The 14,482-nt window shown below is 40.8% G+C and overlaps 1 protein-coding gene across 11 annotated transcripts in view; it reads left to right on the forward strand.

Moving 5' to 3' along the window:
* Nucleotides 1-452: 452 nt before the first annotated feature.
* Nucleotides 453-14,482, forward strand: part of FUBP3 (far upstream element binding protein 3) — a 56,113-nt gene continuing 42,083 nt past the window's right edge. For 8 of the 11 annotated variants that reach the window (XM_048823371.2, XM_048823383.2, XM_048823382.2 and 5 more), the window contains exons 1-2: nt 453-590; nt 7,714-7,819. In XM_048823371.2, coding sequence (XP_048679328.1) covers nt 504-590; nt 7,714-7,819 — 193 coding nt within the window. In that variant the 5' untranslated portion in view covers nt 453-503. Of the gene's footprint in view, nt 591-7,713; nt 7,820-11,783; nt 11,926-14,482 lie in introns of those variants that run through there. The other 3 variants (XM_048823375.2, XM_048823376.2, XM_048823380.2) reach the window with 1 other exon arrangement.

The raw sequence follows: 14,482 nt of genomic DNA on the forward strand, positions 1-14,482 counted from the left end.
GATATTGATTACTCATAGTACTGGAATGGACCTGGAGAGGTCATCTAGTCCAGTTGTACCATCGGTATTGTGGGCACTCAGGGCAGGGCTAGATTATCTAGGACTAGCATCGTTAATTAAGATGCTAATGAGCGATGCTATAAATAAGGAAGGGCAATGAGCGGAGCGGCTCTGCAGAGGATGGGGTTAGTGCGGGCCTCGGTCCACGCCTCCCCACCCCTCTCCCCCTAGGGAGCCATGTGGAGCCAGCCAGCCCCCAGCGCACGAGAAGCACCGCCCCCGAGCAAGGCCTGCACGCGCCGGAAGCAGCCTCGTTCTGGCGGGTTGCTGACGTCATTGGGAGAGCCCCCTATCTGCTGGGCTTGAGGTCCCCTTCCCCCTCTGCTTCCGGCGGAAGTTTGGGGCCTTTCCTTTTCCGGGTACGGGTGCCCAGGCGGCGGAAAGAGGCAGGCAGGACGGAGCGGCGGCGGTGGCGGTAGTGGTGGGGGTGGCTGGCGCGTGTAATGGCGGAGCTGGCGCAGGGGCAGAGCGCGGCTCCAGTGGGGATTAAATCCGAGGGCTTCGCCGACGCTTTGCACCGGGTCCGCCAGGTAACGGAGCCCGGGCACAGGAGCAGGCCTCGGAGCCGCTGCTAGGCCTCGGGGCGCGAGAGGGAGCGGGGCGGCCCGGCCAGGTGGCGAGTGGGGCAGAGGGTGGAGCGGCCTGCGCGTGGGGCGCAGGGGCTTGCGCCTCCTTCTGGGGAAGGACCCCGGGGGGCTGGAGCGAGGCCTGCGAGGGGCGGGGTGGGAGGGGGATGGCATGGGCCGGCGCCCTAGGCGCACCCTGGATGGGCAGGGAGCGCTGGGGCAGAGGTTGTGGGGAGCTGGGGAGACCAGTCTCGTGGCTCTCCCAGGCCTTGTTCACCACCTGCCCAACTTTCTCTCTGAAAAATAATGCCCGGACCTTGTGTCTGTGCAGCGCCTTTCATCACCCAGGAGGCCAGAGTACTTGTGAAAACGCCTCCCCGCTGTAAGATTTAGGAAGTGTTGGGTGCGGGGGGGGAATAGACCCCTAAGGGGTTTATAGGGATGCAAGGTTGAAGGAGGTCAGACAGCTGGAGGTGCAGGTTCTGTGGGCTTTTGGGAGATATGGTTACTTTGCAGTTCAGTGGTTGGGCTTCTGACACAGAAAAAGTGGCTGTTTCATAAAGAAATACTAACCTGCAACATTTTCCTTGGCAAAGTTAATAGAAATAAGCTTTCACCCTTCTTTTGTTCCTTAAAAAAGGATACTTAAGACTAGTCTAGATAAGTCAATTTAAACTATAATATAGGGAAAATACTGTATTTATCATTAGGGGTTAGCATCCATCCCAGAAGAGGTGGAAAAGTGTAACTTCTGTGATTCTAAAACAAAAATATTCAAAGATGGGTGGAGAGGGTTAGGGAAATCCAAACAACTTTTCTGCATAAAATCTAGGATGTCTGAGAAATGGAGCTCACGAAAGCTTTTGCTCAAATAAATTTGTTAGTCTCTAAGGTGTCACAAGTATTCCTTTTCTTTTTGTGAATACAGACTAACACGGCTGCTACTCTGAAACCTGAGAAATTATGGTGCTCCTTAGCAATGTGCAAGTTTATGAAAAGTGATCTCAGAGACAGGAGACCACTGCCTTGTGGGTTTTGCTAGATGTGCAAAATTCATTCCTGTGTATTCATCATTTTTCTTGTTCCATATTTATCGCAGGTGTTAAATGGAACTTGTTCATTGTGGTTATTTACATTCCAACAGGACATAACGTGGCTAACTACTAGAAGCAAGTCTTGAAGATTCTGTATGGTCTTACTGTCCCTTTCCAGTTTTGCTGGGGTGGTGGGGGAAAAGATCTCTGTTGCCCAGATACTTGTATTCTATTCTTTAACTGAGAAGCTCCTGGAGAAATAAGTTGGATCATGAAACCTTTTGACCTATTGTTCTAACGAAGCGAAAGGGCTCACCACTTTGTACAGCTCCGTCATAAACCAATATGGTAGCGAATACTGATTTTTACCTAGTCTTCAGAGACTTGTGCAAAGACACTGGCTGTTCTAGGTAGCACATCATCTACTTTTTTCGGAAAGACACACATCTGCAACTTACTGCTTTTCAGCTATTGATCCAAAGCATCACATCTTTGTAATGTTTTACAATATGCAATAGGTAACTCTCTTCTGCAGTGACCCAGACAAGGCAAATCAGATTTTTCAGTAGCTACTACAGCTGTGTTGACTTGACTGCATGTTGATGTCTGTGTCTTCCTGTTAGCATCAGATCGTTAACCTTTAGAGGCTGTTGTACTGGGAAATATCGTAGACACATGTCATAATCTGGACCTCTTACTGAAGGCCTCCAGCTGCAGAAATTCATTTTGAGTATTTGAGAATGTTTTCTGCCTTTTCTTAAGTAATGGATGGACTTTATCTTGGACAGCCTGCTCAGGTAGAAGAAAAATTTCCATTATTTGCTGATCATTTGTGGCTTTTTGAAAGTAAACGGAGTACTGCATTGGAAACATACTGAATTCATACTGAAATGCACCATTCACTGGATCAATAACGAGTTAAACGTGAAGGAGGAATTTCTGTGACTGTATTGACCTGTGTATATTAGTGAAAGTTGATCGCTTATCTATGCTAATATGGCTGCTCTGTCAGATTTGTGGGTTATGGTAGGATTGTTCCACACGCTCATACACAGAGAAAATGGAGCATTAAACTGTACCGTAATCGGGGCCCTCTTTAATTGTAAATTGGCTTTTCTTTACATTTAATAGGGGAATGAATAAATTGATATCCCTAGGCCCAGAATGTACTGAGTTACTCTAGTGAAAGCTTTGAAAGTCTTCAAAGCCGTCTGCTTCCAATGAAGTGTCCTAGGAACAGGACGCTTTACAGGCCTTTATCAATGAAAATAAATGTGTCTGATAAATGTGGGCTCCCCCAAGATTTGGTAGTTGAGTCACTGATCTGCTATTCTGTAAGATGGTTGTACGCTGCCTGGCTTGACAGCTTTGTTCAGTATTCTTTGGGGGAGGGAGAGTTGTTGATTCTGGGCAAAAAATAGAACTTAAGATCAAGCTCACTAACTGAGTACAAGTAGTTTGGCTCATGCCTTGCTGTGATGTGACTAAATCCTTGTCACAGTGACCAATATGAAATGAGGTGGTCTTGGTTCACTTCCTAGTGGGCAGTTGTGTGCCTTACAGATCCAACTATCACCTCTTCACACCTCTGGCATTCTTGTTGAATGGAGTGTAGAGACTGATTCTGCTGTCTTGTCCCTAGAGATGGTGACTAAGATTTTGGCTGAAATTAGGAAAGTTTGCACTGTACTTGTCCATGGCATACCTCTTCTGTAGGTAGGTGTCATTGGGGGGTGGGGGGATTTCAGCAATATGGTACCTTTTTATGAACTCTGTTCGCTTAAAAAAAATCATGCAAACCCTAGAACTGCTGCAGCTCTGCTTTGGCCCCTGGGTTATTGATGTAAATACCCCCTCTTGTGGTTTTGAATCAATTTTGAGCTAAAGCTGCATATAGGACTGTTAATCTAAATGTGCTGGAGGTCCACTTTCACTTCTCATATGGGTTATAGTATTGTAAATCTGGGTTGAACCATCAGTATTGTGGGCAACTAAATATTCAGGTCAGTAGATCTACAGGATGATCAGACACAGTAACTGCATGCTTAGACATTGTGAAATGAGCTGGCAACCACAGAAGTCTGTAGGACCTTTCATGAGTTGTCTTGTTTTATTGGATTGTCCTAGGTGAACCCTTTTTTTATAGTAATAGTGTCAAATTTCTGACACAAACCTACAAAACAAAAAAATCTCTAAATGTATGCTGACGCTTTGAGACACATGTTCTCCCCGCCTTCCATAGGGAATCTCAGATTCGTGGATTAGCTGACATATGCAGTAGCCAGCTCACATAGTGAGGCTGCTGATACTGTAATTTGGAATTCAATTGCTTTTGAGAGTTAGAACATTTGTATCCTTTAAGGAATGTAACTTCCTGGTGATTCATTCCCCTCCCCTCCTTAACAGTCTCACCATGTAATAAATTATTTTTCTTTGTATGGTGCTAGTCCCCTCTCCACATGCACATGGCACTCTTGCAGTGAAGTGATTTGCATCATAAAAAATCTAAATTTGAGAAATTAGCCGGATACTTACTAGCCAGAGGTTTAAATTGACTATCTAGAGGAAGATACAAAAGACAAAGTTAGCGGCCCCGTCGGTCGTTGATGTGATGTGATGGGTAATGGCTGGTAAGCCCTTGTTCTGCCAACCTTAGGTGCTGGGATTTTTATCATGGTCCCATCAGGACCCTATGTGTAAACTCCATCTTTCATATCAGGCTCTACCTTGTAGGTCTCCTTTTTTAATTAAAAAAAAAAAAAAAAAAAGGGACAGGAAGAACACTCCAACCACTCCTTTGGAAGGGAGATACTTCTCTGCCTCTTTGTGCCTTTTTTGGACTCCTAGGGGTGGGGAAGGGGGAGGAAGGTATCAGCTACTCTACATCTCCCTGGCCTTTTCCCCCCTCCCCCTCATCTCTTAGATTTTCTTCAAATAAATTAATAGCTGGTCTTTGCTGCTGCAGCTGGTTTTCCCAGTTAAGGCAAAACAAAACTTACATGGTTCTGGACAGTTTCACCACTCCTCACAGGGTTCTAGATAGCAGTTGAGAAACTGACGCAAGTCACGTTACCTTCAGTATTCTGCTTGACAAACATGAGCAGCAGCGGAGGCACTGGAGCTGTTTGAAGACTCAGGGCGATAATACTTCATTGAGTTATATTGTATTAAGATCTGAAAGATTCTTTTTGTAGCCATAGTCTAGAAACTTAGACTAAATTCTGTAGAAGTTGATGGTTTAGGTCCTATCACACTTGCCTTCGAAACTTTCATCTTCCGCACATGAATGGATTTTAAATCTTTAAACGATATTGTAAAAGAAGGATGCACCAGAGGTATAAATGGACAGAAGTCTAAAAGGTACCAGGTCACATGCCTCCCGAACTACTAGGAATACTTCAATTTAAAGAAATAGTTTTATTTTTTATCTTCATTGTAAATAGTAAAGCACGTACAACTATCACTTTTTTCCATGACTGTACCTCTGCAAATGTGTAGCTCAGGTTTTGACTGGCCAGCCAAATCCCAGAAATAATTTCTGCTTTAGTGATGTTTCTACAACACACTTTAGAATTAAACTGAATAAAGGCTTTTATATAGGGGGAATGGAGAATGACGTCTAGAGGGGTGAAAGCAGTAGCTAGCAGTACATTACTCAAGGTCATCCAGTCAGATAAGGGCTAGGGCTGCATGCTTTTGTTAATTTCCTAGCTTCAGAATGCCTCATTTATCTTCCTGCAGAACCTGTAGTAATAAATGAGGCTCCTATTGTAACTTAAACAAGAGACATTAAAACATAATGTAACTGCTGCATCTATTCTAAATGTTTGCTAACTTTACATTGTAGTTTTTGATTATTTTTTTTCCTCCTGTGGTAAGGAATTGGTCAGTGGTCCCTGTATAATCCAACAGCGGTCTTTAAAAATATATCTTTAAAATATTCATAAGCCTTGACCAGCTTGAAATAATTGTGCATTGTGAAAATGCTGACTTTGAATTTTAGTCTAGTTTCTGTGGGCCAAATTCTGCCCTAATTGTATATTTTTGACTCTTAGCAGGGTAGTTGGGAAACAGCACAGGTGTAGCCAAGGGCAGGATTTGGACCAAATGAACTATTTAAAGTATAAATTCAGTTGTGGAAATTGAGGGGGTGGGAGGACTTTTTTAACAAAATAACTGTTAAAATGGGAGACTGTTCTCAATGAACCTGTTAAAACATATGATCAGTAACCTGTCACAATATGTTAGGGCTCGCAGACCCAGTCTATTGCAGATCTGTGGATTATAAATTATTACATAGGAGCTGTTAGTAGCTTCCAAAAACGGCTGTTTATCTTTATTTTTCAGTATTGAAGTGGTATTTGAAATGTAAATAGCTTTAATAAAGCAACCAAGCGAGGGATAGCAGATGGGAGGAGGGCCAGAAACATGTCATGGTATAGAATATGACAGTTTACATAAGCAGGCACCTGAGACACTGCATGTGTTTGGGGAGGTGGACAGTACATATTAATGTGACCCCTAAAATTGTATTTACATGAAACCAGTGGTTTTGGGTGACACAAATAAACCACACCTGAGTTGTTCTGTAATTGCAGCATTTTGTGGAGCTGCATTATTCCATATATTAAAAAGAAACTAGATCGCCTCAGACTGACCACCCCTTCCTCTTCAGTGGGTTCTAGAAAAGATGCAACTTGGGTTTCAGCTGCCCCTGTTAATTTCCAGTTGTACATGCAAGTGCACCCTGTCGAGATTGCAAAAATATGATAGGGAAAAGAGGGAAATCGAGAACTTCTTTTGGAACCTGTGTACTGATACTGTTTTTATATTTATATGTATACATATATATAATTTATTTTTAAAGGAAGGGGGCAGACTGAAGACAACCGAAGGCCATTTTTATTCACTATAAGTAGCACAAACAATGTTTTTTACTCTTTTAAAAAAAAAAAAAGAGTGAAGTGAAAAGCAGTGTCCTAGTGTAATAGAAATCCATGTTACAAAGAGCTTTCTACTTTACTTACTGCAGGTCCTGAATTTTGGACAGCCGGCTTTTCCTCTGCAGCAGTTGGTAGTGTCAACAGCTTGAACCCTTGTAGATATGTGTCAGTTGTTGCAAGGAAAGCTACATTTTAGAAACACCTTTGGTTATATATTTCCATCTCTTTTCCCTTCATTATGAAGAATGTCTGTGTAAAAAGATATTATTTTGTTGCTATTGCTTATTCTCTACTGAAATCCCAATTAGTAGTAATCTGATATCAGAACTGATTGTGTGGAAATGATTTTCTGCTACTTTTATTCTTCTGAACTAAATCCTCCATCAAACTCCTGATACAGAGCCTGTCGAAATATTTTTCCTTGGAAAAGAATGAGGGGAACAATATAGAATAAGACACTTTTCTGAACATTCATCAGGTTTTGCATGAAGCATCATTTCATATACTTTATGCTGCTCTTATTAACAAAAATCCCTCTTAAAAAAATGAGTGTAGTTTCTTGGTATCCCTACATTTATTTTAGTTACTTATCTGGCCTCCATTGCTATGGTATCTGCACACCTCACAGTCTTTAGTGTAGTTATCCTTGCAACACCCCTGTGAATTAAGACGTGCTACTATCCCCATTTTACAGACGAGGAAATGAGGCAGACAGACAAGTGACTTACTTGACATCACACAGGGAGTCTGTTGCAGAGCAGGGAATTGGGCTGCTGAATCCCAGGCTAGCACCCTAACTATTGGACTGTCCTTCCTCTACTAATAACATCTGATATTTAAATAAATGCCTATGACATGGTACAGGAAACAACGCTGGGCAAAGGAAAATGTATTGAAATAGGAATATCAGAAGTAAGCAGAAACAGTTAACTTGTGAAGTAAATTACAGTTTTTTTCATCTTTGCGCCATGAAAGCCCTGATTTTAGTAGCTAAAAAGACAAAACAGTAACAGGAGAAAGTGCTCTAGTAGACAGCAAGGACCAAAGAATTTAGTTGCTATGGCTGACATTTCACATACGCTAATTTTTAAACAAAATCTGCTTCAACAGATTGCTGCTAAAATTGGAGATATTCCTCACTTGAATAATACTGCGCCGCTGGTGGACCCCTCTGTCTATGGTTATGGAGTACAAAAAAGACCCCTGGATGATGGAGGTAAGCTGGCCATTTTTTGACAATAGGTATTTCAGATATAGCATTCAGGAATGTTTATTTGTGGACATGGAAATAGAGGATCAGTTTCGCATTTGTAGTAGGAATAGCCGAGATGACTTAGTGGATAATTTTGTGTGTTGAGATTGTACACAAGAATTCCTGTGCTGTTTAGTTTTGCTCAGATAGTACAACACTCATATTTTCAACCGTATTTTCAAAACTATACATTCTACAAGGAATATTATCAACTTACTGGTTTTTAGAGAGATTTAGCTAAGTAATATAATTATTTAACATTTGAATTGTAAATGAGGTATCATTGTGTTAGGGACTATGTACACATAACAAAAAGACAGTTCCTTCCTGAAATTGCTTACAGTCTACATATAAAACTGTAAACGGCAGGTAGGTGATAGCACACGGTAGCTGTGAGATGATTATAACAAGTGTAACAAGCAGCAGTCACAGCATGACAGCTGATTAGGTAGGCATCTCAGCACAAGTTTTATAGAGAGACTTAAAAGAGGAAACTGATGGGGCTATTTCTTATTTCCTAGTTGGAAGGTTATTCCATATTTATCCATCACAGTATTTCTTAACCCTTTCTCCAGTGCATCTGGTGGTGGCCATGGTTTGAGTCAAAATACTAGACTAGATAGACCACCTTGTCTGATCCTTATTTTATATTAATATTCCATTATTTAAAATATCCTTGTGAATTGCTAAAAATGTTTTCCTGGCTGGTAGTTTGACTTTTGTAAATTTTTGCTGCGTTTCTGGTGCTACAGAAGTCAGAATGGATGCGTGTATCCATACGAATCTGTGTCATCAGTTGTGCACTGCTCTTGGAACAGTGTGTTTTATTACCTGCTGCCTTACAGCATCAAAAAGCTCTCACTTCCTTGTTGCAGCAGTTGTATCAAAGGAGCTTTGGTCTCCTTTTCCTCACCAGATTAGAAAACTAGTACTTATAGTTCCGGTTTTTTGCCTGACAAAGGTACCCTTGCCGGGTGATTCTTTTCCACAAATGTACTGTTCAGACTTTGAAATTTTGCATATAACCGTAACTTTCTCTCTTTAAATGTAGATGAACTTTCAGTCACTGGATTTTTTTGTGATTGGGGTAATGCTCTAATGTAGGGCAACACCAGAGCAGCACGAGGGAGGGAGGCAGGCAGGCAGGCAAACAGTCTCATCTTAGGGTTTCACCTATGGAAGGAAAAATACCCCTCCTCTCTGCTAATTCTCAATTGCCTTGGGAAATGGATGTGACAAGGTGCTGATAAGATGGGTGGACTGTCTCTTCCTTCTGAGGAATCATTCTGGGGCATGGGAGAGAAGTTCCTGGCCTGCTGTCGTCTCAGCTGTCAGATACTCCTTCCTCCAATATCAGCCCTCAGTGTCCAAAAGGAGACCTACCATTTGCTTCCTATTCAGTTCAGTGGGATATTTCCTCTTGTGCACCCATATAACCCCTCCCTCCCTCCTCCCCCCCCCCCGCACACACAGACAGTTGTTGGAGTGTTCCTGTGAGACCAGCCACCTTCCATCTGGGCTAAAGCATAATTTTTTCTGTGCTTCCAATGCCCTGCTATGAGAGCGAGAAGCCTGTTCTAATTCTCCGTCTTCTGTATGGCAAAACTGTGTTACCAACTTAATCAGTGAACTGTTCAAACCTGATGCTCTTTCGTAACCAAAATGGGCCTCTTCAGAGTGTTACTAGTTGCCTTACTAGATTAACCAAATCTTTTGTGTTTGACTAGATCATAAGTGCTTAGCACTTCATTTTGATCCAGTTAGAGCTGTAATAGCCCCTCTTTCCTTTCCAGTGGTTCCGTGCTTCATTTCCTCTGAAATTCAACAAAAACAAATGTCTGATTATGGGCATACATCTCTAATGAGGGTGTTCCTGGAGTTTTCCTCCATTCCAGAATTATGCTCACTACAGTGCTCAGTGTTAAGGCCTAACATTCTTCCAGTGAGAGTTGAAAAATATTTTACTGACTGCAGTGAAAGTAAGAACAGCCATACTGGGTCAGACCAATGGTCCATCTAGCCCAATATCTTGTCTTCTGACAGTGGCCACTTCCAGATGCTTGAGAGGGAATGAATAGATGCAGTGATCCATCCCAGGTTGTCCAGTCCCAGCTTCTGGCAGTCAGAGGCTTAGGAATATACGGTTATGAAATTGCATCCCTGACCATCTTGGCTAATAGCCTTTAATGGATCTGTTCACCATGAACTTATATATTTCTTTTTTGAACCCAGTTATACTTTTGGCCTTCAAAACATCACCTGATTGACTGCGTTGTGTGAAGTAGTACTTTCTTATGTTTGGTTCTGGTGTTATGTGAAGGGGTAAATAACACTTCCCTATTCACTTTCTCCACAGCATTCACAATTTTATAGGCCTGTATCGTATTACCCCTTAGTCTTTTCTAAAATGAGCAATCCCGGTCTTTTTAATCTATCCTCCTAATCATTTTTGTTGCCCTTCTCTGTACCTTTTCCAATTCTAAACTTTTTAGAGATGGGCAACCAGAACTGCATGCAGAATTCAAGATGTGTCATACCATGGATTTATATAGTGGCATTGTGATATTTTCTGTCGTATTTATCATTTTCCTAATGGATTCTAACATTGTTAGCTTTTTTGACTGCCACTCCACATTAAGGAGATGTTTTCAGAGAAATATCCAAGAACTCTTTCTGGAGTCGTAACAACTAATTTAGAACCCATCATTTTGTATGTATGTTTGGGTTTATTTTTTATGCATTGCTTTGCACTTATCAGCCTTGAATTTCATCTGCCATTTTGTTGTCCAGTCATGCAGTTGTGTGAGAACCCTTTAACTTTTCGCTCTCAGCTTGGATTTAACTATCTTGAGTAATTCTGAATTGTGCAAATTTTGCCACCTCACTGTTCACCCTCATTTCCAGCTCACTTATGAATATGTTGAACAGAACAGGTCTCAGTACAGATCGTTGGGGGACCCCACTATTTTCGTCTCTCCATTGTGAAAACTGACCATTGATTCCTACCCTTTGTTTCCTATCTCTTATCCAGTTACTGATCCATGAGAGGACTTTCCCTCTTATCCCATGACTACTTACTTTGCTTAAGAGCCTTAGGTGTGGGACCTTGTCAAAGGCTTTCTGAAAGTTCAAGTACACTATATAAACTGAATCACCCTTGTCCATATACTTGTTGACCACCTCAAATAATTCTAATAGGTTGGTCAGGTATAATTTCCCTTTACAAAAGCTGTTGACTCTTTGCCAACATATTGTGTTTATGTATATATCTGATGATTTTGTTCTTTACTAAAGTTTCAACCAATTTGTCTAGTTCTGAAGTTACTTACCTGCTCGTAGTTGCTCGGATCGCCCATGGAGCCTTTTTAAAAAAAAAAAAAAAAAAAAATTAGGTATCCTCCAGTCGTCGGATACAAAGGTTGATTTTAAGCAATAGGTTACATACCCCAGTTCTGCAGTTTCACATTTGAGTTCCTTCAGAACTCTTGGGTGAATACCATCTGGTCCTGATGACTTATTGTTTAGTTTATCAATGTGTTCCAAAACCACCTCAATCTGGGACAGTTCCTTAGATTTGTCACCTACAAAGAATGGCTTAAGTGTGGGAATCTCCCTCACATCCTCTACAGTGAAGACCAATGCACAAAATTCATTTAGCTTCTCTACAGCAGCATTGTCCTCCTTGCATTTAGCTTCTCTGAATTGGAAATGGCAATGAATTGTCAAGCTTACTACGTTTAAGTGTGAGGGATGATTGTATAAAAAAGCTTATGAAGTTATGAAGCTTATAAAGTTTGTGAAAACAAACCTGACTTTAATCTTCTTACCCTTAAGTAAATATCAGTTGTATAGTAGTAATAAATTCTGCATGTTTACTTGCTTCACTAATCTGCCAAAGTAAGATTGTGGCATGTATTTATGCCCTTAGAATGAAGAAATTAACAGACCAGTTGCATTGGGGAGGGGAAAAGAGAAGAATGAATCCCTCTCTACCATGGGGCACACACTTTATCAGTCTCTGGACTGGAAATTCCTGCATGTTGCACAATCACCTAGTCTGTATTTGGCAAGTAAGAAATTTCCCTCTGGCACTTTTTTGCCATGCCTTTTATTAAAGTATCCTACCTTTGATTTTAACTTGTTGTTGCATGCATTGTTAAATAACAAGATATTATGCAAAACTGAGCTCAATTATGTCAGGTTCAGATTAAATATTTTTAATTCATACTTTTCATGTAACTAGATCAAAACTGATAGTCACTTCAATAATTATGAAGCAGGAACAGTTCCCCAACAACATGGCGGTGTCTACATGAGTGAGGATGTTTCTGATAGGCTTCTGAAAACAAATTTCAGTCTTGTTGAAAAGCCTGGAGCCTGTCCATAATTCAAGCAAAATAATACTTGCCACTTAACATCTTCTAAGCATAGCAGTAATCGAATGCTTCAAAATGGTAGATTGGGACGCTGGCTGTTCCATATCCAGCATCTGGTGATGGTCTCGGCTGAAGCAATCTTTCATTGGTGGTGGGTACTTCAGAAGTGGAAAAGATGTTGGTCTCTTGTGAGTGTAGGAGGTAAAGCCTCAGATATTCCTCCCTCACTTCTTAACATCCCAGTAGTCCTGATCATGATGGAGGTGAGATCTATGAAAGTGCTCCATTTTAGAAAGAAAGCAAACCAGATAGCAATTGGGTAGGAGTGAGGGAGCTTTTCATTGGAACATGTTATCCCAGAACTATAAACTAAAGAGAGAGCATCTTGAAAAATTTCCATACTTGTTTAAGTGTGCAAAGTATTGCACATTGGAAGGAATAATTTTAATTACTCGTACATCTGATTCCGTTCTAAATCAACTGTAACAACTGAGGAAAAGCTGGGCATCCTTATGGACAGCTCAGTGAAGATCTCTGCTTAGTGTGCAGCGATGGTCAAAAAAGAAAACAGTGTTAGGATGTCTAAGGAGTGGGATGGAGAATAATACTAAACATTATCCTATTCTATAAACCAATAATGTGGCCACCCCGGAATACTGTGCTCATATAATGAGCCCATAGAATTCACTGCCAAAAACTTAAGTATGGATAGCAAGAACATCTAGCTTTAGTAAAGATTTAAAGGGAAAACTTTAGGTATACCTTCTCACTTCAGGACCTAAGCTGACCTCTGACTACTGGGGGTTAGAAAAAAACTTTTCATGGGACAGATAGTTGAAAACTGCCTATTACGTTATTATGTATTTGTATGATACTTAGCACCTAGGAGCCCCAGTCATGGACCAAGACCCCATTATGTTTGGTGCTGTACGGATACAGAACAAAGACAGTCCCTACCCCAAAGAGTTTATAGTCTAACTATAGAACAAGAGACAACAGATGAATACAGACAGGGGAGTACAATGAGCCAATACAGGTATGGTAGGCAGTGGTCTCATCACACCAGCAACCTAACCATTGCCAAGATTTTGTTGGGGTTCTTGTACCTCCTTTCAGCATCTTGAAGTGGCTACTGTCAGACTGGATACTTGACTAGATGGCTCACTGATTTGGTCCCGTATGGCAGTTTTTGCATTTATCAAAATCTAAATCTGAATTGAAAAGTGAAAAATAGCATCTGATACAGATGTATTTGGTTCTATATGAATTCTTAATACACAAATGACCAAACCACTTTTAGAATGTCATCTATATTAGGGCTGTGGATTAATCTCAGTTAACTCATGCGATTAATTAAAAAAATGAATTTCATTTTAAACCATAAATACCAATTGACATTTATTAAATATTTTTGGATGTTTTTCTACATTTTCAAACATATTGATTTCAGTTACAACACAAAATACAAAGTGTACAGTGCTCACTTTATTTTTGATTACATATTTACACTGTAAAACAAGATAGTATTTTTCAGTTCAAATAGTATAAGTACTGTAGTGCGATCTCTTTAGCATGAAAGTTAAACTTACAAATGTAGAATTATGTACAAAAAATAACTGCATTCAAAAATAAAACGTCAAACTTTAGAGCCTACAAGTCTACTCAGTCCTACTTCTTGTTCAGCTAATTGCTCGGATAAACAAGTTTATTTACATTTATGGGAGATAATGTTGCCCGTTTCTTATTTACAATGTCACCTGAAAGTGAGAACAGGTGTTCGCAAGGCACTTGTGTAGCAGGCATTGCAAGGTATTTATGTGCCAGATATGCTAAACATCTGTATGTCCCTTCATGCTTCAGCCACCATTCCAGAGGACATGCTTCCATGCTGATGACTCTCATTAAAAAAAATCAGTTAGTTAAATTTGTGACTGAATTGCTTGGGGAGAGTTGAATCCTGCTGTTTTACCGACATTCTGCCACATTTCATGTTATAACAGTCTCTGATGATGACCCAGCAGATGGTGTTCCTTATAAGAAATCTTTCACTGCAGATTTGACAAAAATGCAAAGAAGGTACCAATGCAAAACTTCTAAAGATAGCTACAGGACTTGACCCAAGGTTCAGGAATCTGAAGTGCCTTCCAAAATCTGAGAGGGACAAGGTGTGCAGCATGCTTTCCGAAGTCTTAAAAGATCGACACTCGGATACAGAAACTATAGAACCCAAACCACCAAAAAAGAAAATCAG

The sequence above is a fragment of the Caretta caretta genome, chromosome 16, assembly GCF_965140235.1.
Source record: "Caretta caretta isolate rCarCar2 chromosome 16, rCarCar1.hap1, whole genome shotgun sequence".
Lineage (NCBI taxonomy): Eukaryota > Metazoa > Chordata > Testudines > Cheloniidae > Caretta > Caretta caretta.